The sequence below is a fragment of the Amblyomma maculatum genome, chromosome 8 (assembly GCF_055883805.1).
Source record: "Amblyomma maculatum isolate TAMU_Amacu chromosome 8, ASM5588380v1, whole genome shotgun sequence".
Taxonomy (NCBI): Eukaryota; Metazoa; Arthropoda; class Arachnida; order Ixodida; family Ixodidae; genus Amblyomma; species Amblyomma maculatum.
In genome coordinates, this window is record NC_139351.1 from 37,600,961 (window position 1) to 37,620,909 (window position 19,949).

The 19,949-nt window shown below is 46.4% G+C and overlaps 1 protein-coding gene across 4 annotated transcripts in view; it reads left to right on the forward strand.

Annotated features, from left to right (window-relative positions):
• LOC146181002 (myb-related protein B-like) overlaps window positions 1-19,949 on the forward strand; it is a 95,361-nt gene that overhangs the window by 31,396 nt on the left and 44,016 nt on the right. For all 4 annotated transcript variants that reach the window (XM_084576219.1, XM_084576221.1, XM_084576222.1 and 1 more), the window contains exons 3-8: window positions 1,026-1,129; window positions 3,301-3,429; window positions 4,738-4,900; window positions 6,334-6,397; window positions 7,268-7,553; window positions 14,087-14,265. In XM_084576219.1, the coding sequence (XP_084432345.1) occupies window positions 1,026-1,129; window positions 3,301-3,429; window positions 4,738-4,900; window positions 6,334-6,397; window positions 7,268-7,553; window positions 14,087-14,265 (925 nt within the window). The remainder of the gene's footprint in view (window positions 1-1,025; window positions 1,130-3,300; window positions 3,430-4,737; window positions 4,901-6,333; window positions 6,398-7,267; window positions 7,554-14,086; window positions 14,266-19,949) is intronic.

Sequence of the window (19,949 nt, forward strand, 5' to 3'; positions counted from 1 at the left end):
CATGTGGACCTGTCCTGAGGCAGACTTGGACCCCAAAATAGAACAACCTGAGTGTGATGCAGTGGGAGCACTTGTTGGCCAGCAAGGATGAGAAAGAGCAAAGATTTCTCGTACTCTGAGCCACAATGGCAGCAGTGAAGTGCAGCATCCTGGACCAAGGATGGACCACGGCGCACAGGTGACCAGCAACGGTCACAAATGCATCGAATGTGTAGAAAATAAAGTTTTTCCATCCATCCATAGTCGTTGCGCTCACCTCTGCTAGCTGTGTCGCATGCCTGATAACATGTCGGAGGATTGAAATGGAGAGCTCACGTGCACCATAACCACAGTTGAGGTGGCAGTATGAACGGCGACAAGTCTGCTAAGTGGAAGGAAGCCTGGAATCGACATCGGAACGATATGAAGAGGAAACGAATCTTCTGCTGAATATAGAGCTTTGCCATGTGTAACCATGCTTCAGCTTTAGCTTCACACTAGGTTTAACCGAAGCCAAACCGCAGCCAATTTCGTTTCTTTTGTAGTGTACCAGTAACAGAGTTGTGCAGTTTATACCACTTATGATCATGTTTCGAAAGCACCGTCCGTTACAGCTTTGATGGGATGCCGACTGCAATCTCGCGCCCACAGAATTCGGTTGGAGGCAAAGTTATCTTTAATCGACTAACTGGTCTTATACTAATGTGTGAGCATTTCCTTGTTTGTGGCATGCTGTCATTATGGTTGCGGCTCAGTAAACAAATTTTGCTTGCCTGTAGCTGCTTGCTCAAAGGCCCTATGGGAAGTGCCATGTGAAAGTGAGCGGTGATTGTCTGTGATGCCTTTATACCCATCTGTTTGACATGACTGGCTGTCAAGGAGGGGTGGCGGATGCATACAGCAATTTTGGGGGCCAATCTGAGCTGGTTGTGCAGCTGTGCACAGTAGAGCATGCCAGTGTCATTGTAGATCTCACCCAGGTGGCTGGCTGCTTCCTGCATGGTGTCCTTAATTCCTGAAGGAGGTTGTGTTGTCTCCCCCTGCAGGAGGATGAGAAGGTGGTGGAGCTGGTGAAGAAGTATGGCCCCAAGAAATGGACCCTCATTGCCAAGCACCTCAAGGGGCGCATTGGCAAGCAGTGCCGCGAAAGGTACGTTCAGGGCTGGGCTGTTCCTGTGAAGGGGTTGGTGCAACATGGAGGCTCAGCTCACCACAGAACAAATGGGTGCAGTCACGTCTCATATTTTATTTCACACTGCCTGTGTTCATACACATGTTAATTACACTGGGGCTTGGAAGGGAGCGCAACATGGGAAGGGGTGCACCTATGCAAGTGCCTTAGGTGAATATTGAATTGGGCGAGTTGGTACGCAGTCATATTGGGGGAAAAAAATAAAAAATAAACAGAGCACGAAAGACTACGGACGAGGAGAAAGAAGGACATGGGATGATGGTGACTCATTACTAAGGCTTTATTTATAAAACTTGAAATTTACAAAGAAGGAATGGCATGGAACGGGAATCAGTGGGGAAACACGAAAACCGAACAAACATGCACATAACACTCAAAAACCTCCAAAAAATGCGAGCTGTTCATTGAATGGATTAAGCAGCAGAAGGTTTACCAATGCAGTCGCATTGCTTCATTCTGATAAAATATGCTTCAACTACTTCTCACATGGCCTCAGCCTTGTAGGCACGTGTGTAGGCACGTAACACGTGCGTGACACAACAAAACAGTGCATTTTTTCTTCTCCTATGTTTGCAAAATTTTTTCTATTGAATGGCTCACTTGAGATATTTGTGTCACATATAAAGACTATGCTAAGCCTTTAAAGCTGGAGTAAGTATACCTCTTGTGTATAATAGTGGTGTGCAAATGACATTTTTTGAAACAGAATCAAGTATGAATAGGCTAACAGTTTTCTGGCAGGCTAGGTGGTGAAATTCATTCATCTTCAAAACTGCACGAATAAGACTGTGCTTTGTCTGTTGTGTGTGTGCGCTGTCCTATCTTATTCGCACAGTTTTGAAGAGGTATGAATAGGCTCTATCTTTGTTGCTGAATAAAATATGCACTGAATAGGGAAAGAGCTGGATTGAATGCTCGCACTATGATTGACTAGTTGTGGAAACACTTATACTAGAAATATATTAATTTGAAATAGCAAAATGCTATTGCGCAGCTAAAGCTGCAGCTGTTGAACGGCGTAATGCCAGTCTTCACTGTTATACGGGCAACATAGATTGAGTGTATTAAATCTATGGTTGTCTTGTCATACAGATAGGAAAGCTAACATGTGTGGTTACCAGTTCGTTCGTGCGTCCTTGATTATTCCCCTGGTGACCGTTTATCCAGTGTGTGTATATAAGTGTGGGTTTCAATTTCTTGAAATAAAGTTGAGAGTTCAGCGCTCAGTCCTATCTCCTCCTTTTTTGCTGATTGTGTGTGCGCTGCTGATACATACAGAAATTAACTTTTGTCTTTGATAACAAAAGTACAAAATCTCAGTTGACGAGACGTTTGATATTGGCGATGAAGGTGGGAAGCCTGGCTGTCACATGCGCCGATCTTGATGGCTATAGCAATTTGAACGATGCTATATAGAAATACACCAATTTTAGTACCAGACCCTGCATTTCCCTCATTGTAGCAGCTATACTCGTGGACAGTTTCTTTGGCTGTGCAGCCAAAGCTACAGAGTCGAAACGCATCAGCTCACTGCGCAGCAGAACATAGTCCCTTCATATATTTCACATTATTATTGCATCGTGGTTTTTCTACAACACAAGCCAGTGCAACATTATTGTAGTGCATTTTCACATCAATACAGTGCGCCGAGCAAACAGGACAGCTCCGCCGTCTGCCGGGAAGCTCCCGAGGGGCACGTCAGCTATTTGTGCTGCATCTACCCACCAATTTCTGTACGCTTTCACAATGCACTTGTATTAACCATGAATTTAAGCCTTAATTATTGCAAAGAAAGTAATTTCTGTGTCGTTGGCAGCTCGAAAAATATAATTTCAAGCAACGGTTGAACTGGAATCGTAACTGAGGCCAGATAAACCAGAACTAAATGGTGTAGTAACACTGTGTTGGAAGCACCCTCCCCACAGTATTAGCTGCATAGCCAGAAATAGTTGTATAGCTGTGCGGTGTTTGTGTGGGCCCTGCCTTTGAAACAGATTTTATTTGTTCAGGGAATAAAATTGAAACATCTCAAAGGTCTTCACCCCCCTTTCGGTGCCATATCACTCTAAGTAAGAAATGCGCCATCTCGAGCTGTGTGATAGTGTGCAGATGGGGTGTGGCCTGTGCAGGTGGCATAATCACCTGAACCCGGCAATCAAGAAGAGTGCCTGGACAGAGGAAGAGGAGCGCATCATCTTCGAGTATCACCGCCTGTGGGGCAACCAGTGGGCCAAGATCGCCAAGTTGCTCCCTGGCCGGTGAGTGCCACCTATGTTGCTGCTTAGGCTGTCTAAACTGCAGCTCCGTCTAGCTCTTGCTCTAGATCGCACCTCTTCGTTCTTGCTGTGTCCGGCCGGAAAAGGTGCCTTCACTGCTGATATATAATGATGCACTTTACAAATTTGTGGTGACGAGACTGCAAAGGAATAATCGGTCAGCCTGTGAGCACGAGAAACAACCTTGCATCTCACTATTATGAAGTAGGGTGACACACTTCCATTTCATTCTCTGGAGAATGCAGTCTCGCTGTTTCCTCAGTTCAAAAGTGAGGAGCAACGCTGTGAATTAATTGGCATGAAGGAGATTGGGATGGTGCTCTTTCCTGCCCTTGTATTCACCTTTGGCTCTGTGCAGCTCAGGAAGACACTGTTGTTCATAGCTAAAGTAGTTTCTCGGTCTGGAGAGAATGGAGGCGTACCTCCAATTCCAGGATGTGCTGTTCCAGTACTGTGCCAATATTGCATGCATACACTTGCATAGTTATTGTTCTAGTCACTACAGGGTTGTGCCAAGACTTTGGGTCGTGTGTCTGTGCTTTTACATGGTAGGCAGCCTTTGACAAAGGTGGAAGAAGCTCTCGCATTTAGCTGCATGGTTCTAGTACCTTGATGGCTTTTTCCTACATGTGGTCACTACTAAATATGCAAGGTGTCTGAGCGGCACGTTTCACTCCCCATTTTCCCCAGGTTGTAATTTCCAGAATGCTGTCATGTATACTGTGCAAAAGGCTGGCATGAGATTGGAGTAGTTGGTGCATGTATGACAGTTTGAAAGCGCTTGAAACAGCGCTTTCGAACTTTCAAACACTCTTGCAGCGCTGCTTTTGACTGATAAAATGTGCTCACCGCTGGTCCAGTGTGGTACATGGTACACATTTTACTGCAGCTTTATGTGCATGCGTGCGTAGAGAGGCAAATTGTTGACTAGAGGGCATAGCAGCTATGGGACCTCTGGCTAGCGTTCATCTGTGTTGTCCCCAGTCCTCGTATCTTTTTAATGGCATCGGCAAGAGTTGTCGGCCTGGCATGGCCTTGTCAGGCCATGACAAGTTATTCAAAACCACAACTCACTGAAAGGCAGAACAACAGCATGAGTGCTTACATACTCCTGTTATTCTGTGTGTCTTGTTTGTGCTCAGTTCCTCTTAAAACTGGGTAGAAAAATCCATCTGAATCCAAGCTCAGGTGTTCCTTTCCCCGGTGGCAGTGTGCACATAGTGAAGGCCTAGTCATCCATTTCTAGAGTTTGGGCCTCTGCTGAGCTTGGAATAATGACCCCCTTTTCAGGACTGACAATGCAATCAAAAACCACTGGAACTCGACCCTCAAGAAGCGTGTGGAGGCAGAAGCAGGCGGCCTGCCTTCGCGCAGGAAGTCCAGGGAAGTAGCTGCAGACCCGGTGTCATCATTGTCCTCCTCTGCGGCCTCCTTGTTGCTGGGTCAGCGCACGGTAAGTCTGAAGAACGGCACCGCTTGACGGGCGATTTTTCTTTCCTAGAGCCCGCCTCAACACTCACCCAGAGGCATTGTTTCTCACGGAGTGGGGATGAGGGAAAGTGTGCGGCTGCATGGCTACAGGGACACCTGCAGGCATGCACTGGGAAGTGTCCCAGTGTTGCCCCAGTGGTGTGGGAGAGCAGCAGTCGAAGGAGCAGAAAGCACACAGAACTGAGAAACTCTGGCCAGGTTTTGTGTGAACTAAAGTTACACAGCGAGCAAAGACTAATTAGCAGAACATAGAACTGAAACCGTGCAAAGGACGATACACAGTTGTAGGGCCATGCTCGTCCTGTCTACTTTTTTTCTGTGTATCGTCCTTTTCATGGTTTCAGTTCTAAGTTCATGCATCACCAGCTAGCCCCCCATTGTATGCTCTTAGATTTAAATAGCAGACTTCTTGATTATTGATATTGGGAACACTGCCACTTCAACACATTGTGTCCAAAAACACCCAACTGTAATGTTTGTGCCAAGGTAAAAGATAACGCACTCTGTTAAAGAAACAGCTTTCACAATACAGCAGTGCTGCTTGAGTGCCCTAGCATCCATCTCGGAGATCACAATCTGCTCTCCCTGGTGGGGCATTGCATGTGTATGGGGTGAAAGATTTGTGCCAGCAGCTGGTGAAGTGGCACTTTCCTTTAAGGTCAGTAAAGCAATCTGTATTAATGGTATCCTGGTGCAAGCATTTTAGTCGGCTGTTTTTCGAGGCATTCTATAACTTCTGCGTGGACACTTTGTTGCTCTAGGCCAGCTGTTCTCAAACTGGGACCTGCAGACTGCTTTCGTAGGTTTTGCGAGCCCCCACGCTGGATTGCTACTGCCATACTTCTTGCTGTGTGTGCTAATCAGACATCGTGTTCTCTTGTGGATGGGGCTGGTTTCTTGGCACACACACTGACGGCTGCCAGAGGTTCCTCGAGGAAAAAGAAATGTTAAGAACCCATGCTCTGAGAAGTTTTAGGTGGCAGGTAGTCTTATGCAGTACCATGCTTCATGTATATTGGATTATTGATACATCAAACTATTTTGCAATCCCCTTCAAGCTGGAAATATCTGGGATAGACTGTATGTGGAAGGAAGTGAGGTGCACTAAGTAGCGTGCCGGAAAACTCCCTAAGAGGTCATTTACTTCCAGGCAGATATCATTGCCCGGTTGAAAGTTGAGCTGTCAGCCGTTCAAGTAGCGCAGTATCACTGCTCCCAGGTGCAAGGTGACGATTATCTTCCTCCGCTGCTTGCCCAGTCTGTCTGGCGAGAGGGGCCACCCCACTTGTCTCTGCCACATAAGCCGTCTGCTTTTTTGTTGTTTTCCTGCCGTGCATTCAGCCTTGTGTTGGCGTTGCAGCTTTTGCACACATGTGCCATTTTTGTGTGTTCCAGGTACAGGACAGACGAGTCAAGCCAGCCAGCATTGCCATCAAGCAGGAACCAGTGGAATGCAAGCGTTAGTATGCATCCTGTATCTTGTGGGTTTGAACCCAGCAGCGTAGTTTGTTGGAATTTTGAGGAAATCTGGATTGGTCAAGAAGGCTGTGACATCACGAGGATTTGAAAGTTATCAAAGCACCAGATAAATGGAATTGTAAGGCTGCAACAGGGCTGAAGTATCATTATGACATGCAAGAATGTAAAGTAAATTGATTGCGTTGAAAGGAAGTGTGGGGTACTTGGATTGGAATCAAACCTGTGACTCTAGGGTGGCAAGGTAGACACTCTACGCCTGGGACACCAAAGCATGTTGATAGATTAAGGCGGGCCTTGTTGTAGTAAATTGAAAATATTAAGAACAGTGTGTGTGTCTGCAAAGTGATGTGCAAAGAGGACCCTCGGTAGACCCATTAATGAATGCTATGGCATCAATCTTGAGAACAAATTATGTTTGTTTGCTCGTTGCCATTTTCTCATGCGGCAAAAGGGTAAAAAAAAAAAGAATGTGAATAAACTGGCAGTAGAGGTCACTGGGGGTATAACAAATCAGCTTAGCACTCCAAAGCCTCTGCTGCAGAAGCATTATCTCAAAAGGCAGTTACTGAAATGAACCAAGTTAGCCTTGAAGTAGACGAGTGCAAACCCAAGGCACCCGATGGTGTTGTCCTCCCGGTAGTAATATTGACTTTGGCTGCCAAACAAACATGAACCTAGTCGGGGAGAGCCACAGCACTTGTTTTTTACCAAGAACAAAACTCGGAGGGTGAAGGTTGTCCCTTTGAAAGATGACAAGGCATGCATTACTCAGTCGTGAAAGGGGTTGAAAAGCTTGCCGTGCGTTTAACTCAACTGTTTGGGTTTGGCCAATGGCTGCTTGGCATTGCAGAGCAGTACGATGCAGAGGAATACCAGCAGGGGGTTCCGGATTACGGTGTGCCGGACCCCACTCCAGCAGCCGCTCAAGGTGTTGCCCCTGGGACCACAGTCCTGCGTGCCACTGACAGGGGGCCGGCAGCCCAGCCGTTTTGGCAACCCGAGGAGTTTGCCGCCGTTCTGTCCACTTCGAGCGGAGACATGGCGGAGGTCAAAGTGGAGGGCACCCCTGTGCGGGTGAAGCGTGAGGGCAGAAGGCCCGAGTACATTGACATCAACGACCTCCTTTCACCACTCAAGTGAGTTGACGGCTTGTGGGTCCACCTTGCCAATACCGGCGGCCAGCCATTCTGGGAGTCTAACTGTGCTGCACTTGCGAACCATGGTTGTTGGCATGAGGAGGGCTCTGTGGCTCTTCGCCACTCGCTTCGAAGGCTTGTCAGAGCTGCATTGATTTTAATGTCATGTTATTGTATCTTGGCAGGTAACAGATGCCTTTTGATGATGCAAAGTGCGAATGAGACATGGAAGAAGAGGCGCAGATAAAGTTATTACAGTAGAATCTCGTTGATACGATTCCCACGGGCTCCGACAATAAAAGCGTATTATCCGAAAATCGTATTATCCAAAACGGACTCCAAAAGATCGCGAATAATACATACTTGGCACAGAACTTGCTTTTATTAAAGCACATTAAAATAATCCGTCACTTTGCGTTGCACTTTTTGCTTTTCGAGGTCCTGAAGAAAGCTTTTTTGGAACTCATAGAAACGAGTAGCAGTTTCCTCACTCAGCTCCGCAGACGCGACAAAGCCACGAAGCCCGTCCAAAGCTTGGAGTGCACCGTCAGTATTTAATGGCCGACGATCGCCGCTGCAATCTCCGGCGTCTTGGTTGTCATCGTCGTAGCTCTCCTCTTGAGCGGTAACATCTGCAATGATGTCTTGGACGGTGCGCAATTCGCATGTCGCCAGTTGGTCGTCCGTCGATACAAACTCTTCCGGAGACACGCCGACATCGAGGTCACCCCAGTCCGGGATGTCAATCTCTGCGCTGTCAGCCCCATGTTCCTCCGTATCGCCAGATGCACAAAAAAAGCCACACTTCTTGAAGCAGTTGGCGATGGTGTCGGGTTTGACGCGATCCCATGACATCGCTAGAAAATGAATGGCATCAAGAAGATCCACCTTCAAGCTGGCATCTTTCCGGTCAATCTTGGCCAAAAAGCGTCTGACCAACAAGCTCCTAAAGTGAAATTTCACGTTTCTAATGATTCCTGCATCTAGGGGCTGCAAGTGGCTGGTGCAGTTGGGCGGCAGGAAAATTACTCTGACGTTTTGCAGCCACGAAGTATTGACAGGGTGCGCGGCACAATTGTCGAGAAATAGAAGAATTCTACGGTTCTCGGCACGCATCCGGGCATCCAGATGGGTGAGGAACTCTGTGAAAAGGGCTCCGGTCATCCATGCCTTCCTATTCGCTTTGTAAACGACAGGAAGGCGTGGGTTACGCGAGAAGCAGCGTGGCTTCCAGAACTTGCCAATGACGGTAGGCTTGAGCTTCTCGGTTCCATCAGCATTGCAGCACAACAATACGGTGACTCTTTCTTTGCTTTTTTTTCCACCTTGACACGTCTCACCTTTCATACTGAGACTTTTCTCGGGCTGGAGGTTGATGAACAACCCAGCTTCATCTGTGTTGAACACGTCCCTTGGCTGGTATTGAGCAATCACCGCCGGCAGAGTCGAAAGCCAGTTGGAGACCTGATCTTGGTCGGCAGGCTTCCCTTCGCCGGAAACGGTTTTCTTCTCGCTTGCCGACGATCGTGTTCAGCGTGGAGACAGGCAAACAAAGTTCGCGTGCCAGGTCGACACGTTTCTTCTGCGGATTGTCGTCGACTTTTACGAGAATATCAAGTTTTTTCTTTCAGCGATAACGCTTTACGCTTCCTAGACATGGTGAAGCGCACGGGTGAAACGCGGCACCAAAACAAAAACGATAAGTGCGAAGTGCAAGCTGAACGCTCGGAAAACCAGAATGGCAACGAGAAATGGCAAACACAAAGCCAACAAAGCCTACAGCACCGTCAATGCATGCGCCAATCACTGCTTCTTGGTCACGTGATTACTATGTCTTAGGGTAGAGAGCGCTAAAAACCTTCGGTGCGCTTCGGCGCTTTTGTTGTGCGAGCTTGGGAAAATGGCTCCCAGAGGCCGCCACACTGCTGCAAACGCTGTGCTGAGGCACGGCCGGACTCGAGCCGAGCCGAGCCAGGCCAAGCCTCGAGCATACGAAGCGCATGTCGTCGCGTGTTCAGTCCGCCGTGCCTGTAGTTTCGCTCGATGCGATATTTTCAGTAGCTCTGCCCACCCTCTGCAAAGGACTGGCTCTGATGTCATCATCATAGTTGGAGAGATGTGATTCCTACACGTGTCTAGCAAAGGTCTTGTCCAACATCGAAAATCGGCCACGAGCGCTAGGGGAGTTACGACCACTGCAGCTACTGTCAGATCCCGCTAGGACACTTTTGCTGCCTCCTGGCGCGAAAACGAAACTGCGCGAGATTTACGGAAGACGTTTCCACGATCGTATTATCCAAACCGACGTGGAAATACGATCGTATTAGCCGTACAAAAATGCATTACCTCTATAGGGCATCGGCCGGGAACGAAAAAAAAAAGTATTATGCCGAAAAGCGTATTTAGCCGAATCGTATCAATGAGATTTCACTGTAGTCTGCATTTGTGTGCATCTTTGCCTGTTCTTTGTCTCTGTTGCACTTTGCATCTGTTCTGAAGCAGCTAGCCCGACAAGTTCTGCTGAAGCACCTTTTAATGAACAGTGGCTAATACAAGGTGCTTGCACTGCGGTTTCAATGCCTAGCCCGTTACGCATAGCCACACTGAGCACTTGTGTGCAGAAATCTGCCATTGTTCGGCATGCCAATGGACAGCATATCATTGCAGGAAGCACACTGCTGGTGTGGGTACACTCTCGTTTCGCTTTTTGCGCCACAGGCAAGCTTCCTGCTGGCATCTTTTTCTATTTCCCCTTTAGGGTGCACTTTGTGCAGAAAGATCTTGTTATCATAAATTGGAATTATTGAATGACCCTGAAAAAAAAAAAAAAAAAAAAACCTTCTGAATCATGGCAAGACTATCTGAAAAAAAAAAAAGGGCAACAGTTGCCTCTTTTTGAAACGAGCAGTGCAGAGATATCTGCCACTGCTTCGGAATATCAGGGCCTGCCCGGCATCCTTCTCACTGCAACACAGTAGTGATGAAGCCCCCTCACAATTCACTGCCCAAGGAACGAGCAACACTCGGGATGAACGCGTGATTTCGGCGAGAAACATGCAGGTGGAGACCAGGTAAAAGTGCGGTGCTTGGTTTGGTTATGCGTGGTCAAAGGTGCCATTGCCACAGGATCAGAGAGCTCAAATGCGGTTCGATTATTGTTTGTCATGGCACATACATCAGAGGTGCACAGGCAATTTTGCAGCATGCACTTCAGATCTGAGTAGGGCCATTTTGATGGCCTCCTACCACGCTGGTCATACCTGGACGCAGTTCCACTTCAAGAGCCTGTTTGAATCGACCATTCTTTGAATCCGAAACAGCAAGTGTCGTCCAGTGCAGTAAACTTGCATGGGTGTTAATCAAGACCTTGTCACCAGTTGGAATTATCCAGATATCTGAATTAGCGGGGATAATGTTAAGTATATTTTACTGTGCAGGCACTGCTGCATATACAGTCGAACCCGGATATATCGAATTTTGGTTATATCGAGCTCACGGAATATCCCCTTGAAAATCCCATGTAAAAGTATAGGAAAGCCGCGTCATATATCGAACTCAATTTCACCGGTCGTTCGATATATCGAACTCCGCACCACGCACTGGAAAGTGTGCCTTCCCCAAAATTGATCGCATCACCCTCGGCCGTTTGCCGCGTGACGTTTTCAAGCCACGCGCGGAAGGAATGAAAGGGGACAGTTCGGCTAGGGCAGCGCCGCGCCCATTCCCCAAAGGCGTGCACATCTGCGGTTATCGTTTTCCGCGCGCCAGCACGTGACGTTTGCAAGCCATTTGCGTGAATGAACCAGAGAGAACCGGTGGGAACGAGAGAGGAAAAACGCGATAGAGCGAAGCGCAAGGGTGTGCCCATTCTTTTGCCAAGCTATCTCTTTCCTTCCTCTTTCCCGGCCTTCGTTCGCAGTAGCACGCGCTATGCATGCGCCAAGCCAGCTCAGCCCCTTTTCAGACAGAATGTCGGACGCTTTCTCTAGCGTGTGTTGCGAACCCTCTGCGCTCGGCGGCTGATGTGGGTATAGCGCCTGCGGACGTTAAGCGGCAGATCTATCTTTTTTTTTTTTCTTTTCCTGTGAGAGTCGTTTGAGGCTTTTTATTTTTCTTTCCTTTTCATGCCTCAACATAATATATATATATGTTCTTATCGTTGTGCTGTACGCGCGGGTTAGCGTAAGATATAACGTTACGAATCGGGTTTTTTTTTTTTTTTTTTTAATCATTATTATTGCGGGAATCGTTTATCCTTGCATGTATGAATCAACGAAAGCACGCGGTCAGCTGCGATCATGACACTGGCTTATAGCATTTTTCGCTTCAAACAGCATTTGCAGGTACTTTATCACGCTTTCCAATGATTTTGTGGCAGTAGACTACGCCCGCCCCAAGCACGGCGTGATAAATCAAACCAGGCTTGTGCAATCAAGCCATCACGGGCAGTCTGCCAAGTTCGCTCCCTGCCGCACAGCAGTTATCAAAAGGTAAACACGCTCACGTTACCGCTCGCTGCGCAGCATTTTCACGCTGCCAAGAAATGAGCTGTCGATGAGACGACCAAAACGGAGTGCGACATGCAAGCGATAACGCTGGCGATTTCTGCCGCGGCGACACAGAAACCTTGTTTTGAGCTGCCACGGTGACTGGTGGCTCGTAGGGCAGAGGGACGCAGTTCCAACAAGTTGGAAATGTTTTGCTCTGTCGCTACCGCTCCTCGCAGAGATCGCTTAATCGCTTGCATGTGAGCGAGCTGGCCTTAACGCTTTTTTTTTTTTTCCAAAATTCTCGAGTGCAAAAGTGGAGGGTGGGTTCAATTTGCAAATGAGTTGATACGCGACAAATGCAGTATCGTTTTTTTGCATCGTAAGTGCCGTCCCAAGCCGATTTTTGTGTATCGAATTATCGATATATCGAACTATTTCGTGATCCCCTTCGAGTTCGATATATCCGGTTTCGACTGTGTGGCATTGTGATGGCTATTCTAGGTGCAGTCTCAATGGAAAGACACGTCACCTGTATATTTGCACCATGCACCACAATACGTCTTCAAACAATCATAGCAACTACACATTTGCCACATCATTAAAAGCGTTCATTTTGATGCACAGTGATCTGAGCACAGGCATGCCTCATCCGCACTGAAATACTTCAACAATCTCAGCATGGAGTGCAGTACGAAGCACGGATACCTTTATAATGCGTACAAAAAATTAAATTGTGCAGTTCGATGGCCAGTGTAGTTTTATGGCATTTGCTGCGCAAATACTTACATTGTTCGAGATTCTGGAGCATTGGCAAGAAACTGGCATTGACAGAATTTTTGAAGTTAACTTTCTTTAAACTCATCAGGTCCAGTCCGTCGTGTTCCAGGGCTGTTTTACAGCATTGAAGTTTCCGCTTCAGCAAATTTTTCACATGGCTTGAGAACTTCATTGTAGCAGAATTCGACTGTGTCCACAGCATTGAAAAACGAGTTCAGCTTCAAATTCCAGCTTTGTTTCACGGAGCTCGAAGTGTATTGCAATTAAGCAGGAACAACACCCCACTCAAATACCATCTTGACTGTAGATGTTAGTTTTCTTAACATTGTAGCTTTAACAACTTAAACAGTCCTTGAAAACATGCTTGACAAAGTTCTGCTTCCTACATGTATCGTATAAGTGGGGAGTTGCAGATTTAGTATTGAATAGTGGCCAAGAGAAAAGTTGGAAGGAAGAGGGGATTAGGAGACAATTACATGATGTGTTTCACTTCACTTGAAGCAAAACGCTGAAAGTGGTAGGTGAATATGTCTACTTTGGAAAGGTAGTGCCTGCAGATTCGAACCAATAAATGGAAATAACAAGGAGAATAAGATTGGGATGGAGAAAATTTGCAAGGTACTCACACATTATGGCTAGCAGCTAACCGGTATCACTCAAGAGGAAAATATACAACGGCTTTCTCTTACCTGTACTCCCCTATGGGGCTGAAACGTGGAGGTTAACAAAAGCTGAGAACAACGCAGAGAGCTATGGAACGGAAAATGGTAGGGGTAAATAACTCAAGTTATGGACATTTTAGTAGAAATTAAGAAGAAATGGGCATGGGCAGGACATGTAGTGCGAAGAGGGGATAACCGACGGTCGCTTAGGGTAACAAACTGGATTCCAAGGGAAGGAAAGCGTAGCAGGGGGTGGCAGAAAGTTAGGTGAGTGGATGAGGTTAAGAAGTTCGCAGGGGTCAAGTGGATGCAGCTAGCACGGACCGGGTTTTAAATGGAGGAATATGGGAGAGGCCTTCACCCTGGCTGTGAGAACAAAGGCATACAAAACAAGTGGTTCTACACGGAGTGTTGGCCTCTACACAGTGAATTTTTGTGGCTAATACAAGATGCAATGCATTAAAAAAAAAATAAGGGAAACAATGGATGCTTATGCATTACTAGTTCCTCACAACATACACCTTTGCAGCTGTGTGTCGTCAGCACGAATGTTGACCAGATCTGCACATTTCGGTGGGGTTTCAGCGTGGCGTTTCCTGTGCAGGGATATAAATGTGGAAGAGCTGGAGTCGGCAACAGCTCGCAGCCCCAGTGATGTTGGTGACAGCAACGGTTCCTTTGGGCAGCTGACGGCTCTCGACCTGGTTGCAGGCACCGGAGTCACACCCCACGTCACCCCAGTCAAGTTTGGCTCCTCTCCGCCCACACGGCACAAGTCAGCAGGTGGGCCTCAATTGTCCATTGCTTGGATGGTTCCTTACTTATACTTTATTCTTTGGGGTGGGGGGCTGTAACCTACCATTATGAAAGTTAAGTGGCCTTCCTTGTCTTTGCTGCCTTTATTGCTTAACACTGTAACCAGCTCAAAATAATCCTTCTTCCTTTCTCTATTCTGTCTGACTGAATATTGGCACTGCTTGTATTGTTGTTGTATGCAGTGAACTCTGTCTGCTTTGTTTCGTTGCTTGTATTTGTTTTCAGGTTGCTCTTCTTCTGCTCATAGTGTTTTTGCATTTCTGAACTTTTTATACTTTTTATTGAGTCAGGGTGTCTAGCAACTGGGAATGGTTAGTGAAATTTTGTGCACCTGGAAAAATCAGTGAAATGTCAGGGAAACCATCAAAAATTTTACCATGTCAGGGAAAATGGCACAATATATTCTACAGTGCATTTTCATTTTAAACTGGCGCAAAGCAAGTATGTTAGTCATGCAGATTTTTTTTCTTTTATTTATTTGTTGATTTTTGGCCGTCTTGCCAGCATGCGGCCGCGCCGCAAGGGGGGGCATGATATATTTCATTGACGCCAGCGCATGGCTCAGCTGCTACAATACAGTAACCAATATGCACTTGAGGTGGGTACTCAATAAAATATGCAGAAGCGCTGCATGAGGGTGGTACGCCACTAAAAGCAGGAATAGCCGTGCAGGCTGCCGATTGGTGTGCTGTGCTGCTACCAAGGAGGATATATATCCTCTTTGGCTGCCACTGCCATAGAATTAATGCTACTGCCAAGCGCACAAACGAGCCATATTGGATTTGGTTGGCTCGGCTTTTTGTGGAGTGGGTGGCTCGCATGCCCCGAGGCTGGCTTCAGTGTGCTTTGCATTTTTTAGTAGACTTTGGTGATGTTAACGGCCATTAACAGCCTTTTCACTATTGTAAATTGCAGAATATGATTAATAAATAGCTTTTTGTTTGCGGATTATTCGTCTACGCTCATTATCATCAGCAGTTACATTTTTGAGCCTATTCATTCGTCAGGGAAATTGAACTGAAATAATCAGGAAAAATCTAGAAAAGTCAGGGGTTTTAAAAATAGTGGTTTTCTAGACACCTTGTGAGTACATTTAGCAGAGAGTGGTGGAGTGTGGGCTGGTTGCCATCAAGGTTGAAAATCTACTTGAGAAGCTGTTCTCTGAAATGTAGATGGTTGAGCCTGACCTGATTTGGATGAAAAAACCTTATGCTTGATTGGTATACTGTAATAGGCACTTCACATACTGGTGCTTTTCTCGTGACTGCCGAACTTGCAGGAGTGCAAGCAAAGCGACTTTGTGGCATGATGTGCGATGAGAAGAGACGGCTGTAATGGCTGCCCACATTCTGAAACAAAAAGAAAAGTGAAATGGAACATCGGCTACGTCCGTGCATCACTGTGGCTACGATCTCGCTCCAAATCTTCAGCAGCGTCATCGGAAGACGACCCTTTGCTACTTGCCACCTCCAGAGTGTGTCATTAAGTTCTATCAAACTTGTTCCTTGCGCAGCATTTTCTTGAATAGTTGCACGCGAACACCTGATCCTGTCCACTTCATCACATGCTTTATTCTGAAACGCCGAACCGTGTGTTCGCCGAGAGAGCGGCCATGTTGCCGTTCGCCTTGGCGAACACAGCTCTTTCTGGAAAGCCACTGTAAACTGCCTCCATATGCGGTTATTTATTGCTAAGGAGGCATTTTATACTAATATTAGTCGAATGAAAGAGTGCACGGCAAGATAAATGCGCTTGGGACAGAAAAAAAAAGCCAGCAACTGCAGGTTGTTGATGTGGTTTCTGTTCATGAGCAGGCATGCCATTTGTTGTCAGACTGTGCCTCAAATTCTGTCAAAGGCCGCTATGCAAGTCAAGTGTGACTTAAGCTGACCTATATTCCGGTTTAGACGGTAGAAGGCATCGTCTCGTTCCTCTTGCTGTCTCATGAAGTAAAATAACAATTTGATGAGCACTGAGGTTCATAAAGTGGTATTCACACGGGAGAGCCTATAGGGGAGGGTGTGCGAGGGCAACACCGGCCGGCGGAACCCCCTCCCTTGGTCCCGCATTCACACTGACGACGAAGTATGAGAAGAGAGTCACTGTTGCCAGATAACGGAGGCTCGGCGCGCATAGAGGGGAACGCTGTCTGCGCTGCCTGCCTCGCTCCTTCGCCGCAGCCGGGTTCAATGTGCATTGTTGAAATTTTGAACTCTGATTGCGTGGGTGGGCGAAGAAGAGACGAGGAAGCCGGAGACGAGTTTGCGATGAAGTAGCGAGGATATTTTATATAAAATATCACATCAGTTTAAGGTCGAAACAAGAGCATAGAGAGAAGGTAGAACAGACTAAAACGCATACCCTCACTCTTTTTTCCACTACTACTAGGTCCCTAGATGAGGACTGCACTTCAAAAATGAAATCAAAGTATTTTATTTACTTTGCTGAATACTACAACACACAATTTTAAAAGGCTACCAGCTGCAGCTTGAAAAACTCACACACGCAGCGACCGGGCTTGAGCATTCGCGTGGTAGTATGAGATTTCTAGTTATTTGCGTGGTAGTATGAGATTTCTAGTTTGTACACAAAAGGCAACATATTAGAACAAAATAATTACATACTGCATATGTCAGTAGCATTTGTTGAGTGCGAAACAAAACACTCGAAAACGTCAAGAAAAACGTTGCATCGAGAGATGAGGTTAGTATTTATTCTTGTGAGTGCAGAGTGTATTCCTTCTCAAATTCTGGAGGTAAAGCACTTCACTTTGCAAGCCTTTGAGGCACTCTTACATGCTCGTCAACCTCAGATGCTTACAGGCTCGTCACCCTCAGATGATTCACAAAGAGAAAGACATCAAGATTTTAAGCTTTCACCTTGAGATCAAATTTTAACAGTGAGGAGTTAAAAATGCTGGATGTCATTCGTGCATTTTGATTTGCTTCGCAGGTAACAGTAATGCGATGCCGTTTTGACTTTCCAATCATGGGGAAGCACTCCTCTGTTCCTGACATACACAACAAAAAGGACACTGATATGGAACAGAATTTAGCTAAGGGAATCTGAAGAGCATCATGTACGAGTTGGTACGCTTCAGCTGCATTGCATGAGCACACCTGGGTTGTGTCTCTTCTAAATAGTGAAGAATTTACTCCACGGACCTGAAAAAGTTGTCCTTAGTAACCGAGTGTCTCTTGTAACCATGTCTTTTGTAGGCAATGTTGTTAACATGGCAGACATAGGAAAACCAACCAAACCATTTTCAAATGTCTCTTATAACCGAGTGTCTCTTGTAACAGTGTCTCTTGTAACGAGATTTAACTGATTTTGCATGTTTTTTATGGTCATGCCATGTTTGCCAAGAATATTCAGTTGCTTCAGAAAGTTGCAGCACCAAGATTGCGCATGTTTAGTGGTGCTGCAAAGTGGAAAGGACCGGAAGTTGTGGTCTTGCACTGGATAAGCAGGTGTGTACCAAATTAAATGGAGCATTTTAAGCATACAGTCAATGTTACCAAAAGAGCAGTTTTATACATGCATAAAAGTATCAGAGTGTATAAAGTCGCTGACCTGATGATGGCAAGTAATGTGACGGCATGTTAGCAATAATTTGCGCAATGAGTTTTTGGGCAACAGATATTCTGACTATTATGTTTGTTTATCGCATTGGAGACGCAAAGGCTGTACATGATAAATGGTTGAAGGAAAACACTGTAGATTATAATTTTTATTGTTGTTGGAAGACTGCTTGAGATGACATTGGATGCCAGCCGTTTTATTTTAAATTTGCTGCAAAATATTCATCCCACAAACAGAGGGTGGCGTACCACCGTTCACTTCGCTATCATCTTCCACACATACTCGAGATTGCTTTATTGTACTCCGCATCTAGACCAACATACTGACCGACATAGTTGATACTTTTCAGCCAATGAAAATGAAAAAGAATGTTTCTTGGCACGTCACAATAAGCTCTGTCACAGCAATAGGAGCACCCTACCTCACCATAACCAATTACGAAAAGACACTTCCCACAGAGTGCAGCCCGCGAAGTTGCCAAGAAAGCGAAGAAAAGGCCGCGGACACCCCTCTTCCTGGGGGAGGTTTTGTACCTGCCCACAAAAAGCCCCTTACCCCCGAGGGGCCCCTGGGAAACCGGTTCAGGTGCCCAAAGGTGGCTCGTTTTCACAACATCGCGGTTGAGAGGGATGGGTTTCTCCCCCGTGTGAATACCGCTTTAAGGGGTATTCAAGGAAGGGGATGCGGGGTACCACCGGCAGACAGAGCCCCCTCCCTTGCTCCCGCATTCACACGGGCGGCGGAGTACGAGAGGAGTGTCACTGTTGCCAGACGAGGGAGGCTCGACGCTCGCCGAGGAGAGCGCATCTGCGCTGCCTGCCTCGCCGCTTCGCCACAGTCGGGTTCAATCAGTCGGCCTTGCAGGTAGCGTAGTGGCGCCGGATAATGAATGAGGAAGGGGAGACGGGAATACAATGAAGTTGCTTAGGAACTTAGCACCAAAAATTGCCTGATTGTCATGTTCAACACAAAAATAAAACCGTAAAAACATGGTAAGGACCAGAGCCACAGCATAAACCGAGTGTCACACAAATCCACACTTTCATACAATACGATGCCCTGTTGGATATATGCCTATCCAGTTATTTCCCAGGATCAATCTGGTGTTATGTTATTACAAATAGCTATATATTTTGAGTTAAGGATAGTAAAGCTCTTGTTTTTTTTGTAATAACTTTTGTAGATTTATTTCCCGGTGCCTGACTCAAGCATTCCAAAAGCTGATCCTGATGTGACATTTCTTTTTTACTGCGTCACTTGCTATGGGCACAGTAAGATTGTCAGCAAGCGCTGCGAAACGCACTAGATAGAGTTCAAAATATAGATCATCAATATACAAAAGAAACGGGAGGGCATAAAATGCATCCATACGGCATGTCAGACATATCAGTGTCTTCACCGGACAGGCGCTACAATCCTGGTCCGCGCTTCGATGTCTTAGCTGTGCATCACGTACGAGCGTAATGATAGCCTAACGCCTCTGACGCCAAAGCAGCCAAGTTTCTGCATTAAAAAGACTATGGTTGAACAATTGAAACACTTTCGAAAAATCGGTACATTTCAAAGGACATCTGTTTGACACAATGCATTTTTTAAAACTATTTTGTCGGAGTAATACTGTTTCATCAAGCCAAAATGACATTCGAAGAGGACCGAATACTTTGACAAAGGACGATTAATTCTTGGGTAGGTAATTCTTTCAGTGTCTTCTCGGTCTCCCCAAGCATCCCTCGATTCTCTGCCCCGCCGTCGAGTTTCCTGTCATCCGGGCCATCTCAGGCCCTGTCTATATCCCTGTGCAGCCTTCATCATAATGTCGCTCCCGCATTCCAGCACATCGAGACTTCACCGCAGGTTTTCGGACAAAAATGGAATGAAATTGCAACACTGCTTAGAAGTCGCTGGCTCCCAATTTGTCGCGCAAGCAAAAGCGCCACAGGCAGCTAGCTACCAGAGTGTCACCGGCAGCATTTCATATCTGGCTGTTTTTCTTGTTTCACTGCGAGTGAATAAAAAATAGTAGTCAAAGTTGATGAAGGCGCTGGTCGCGCCTTCGGCCTGGTCAGGCA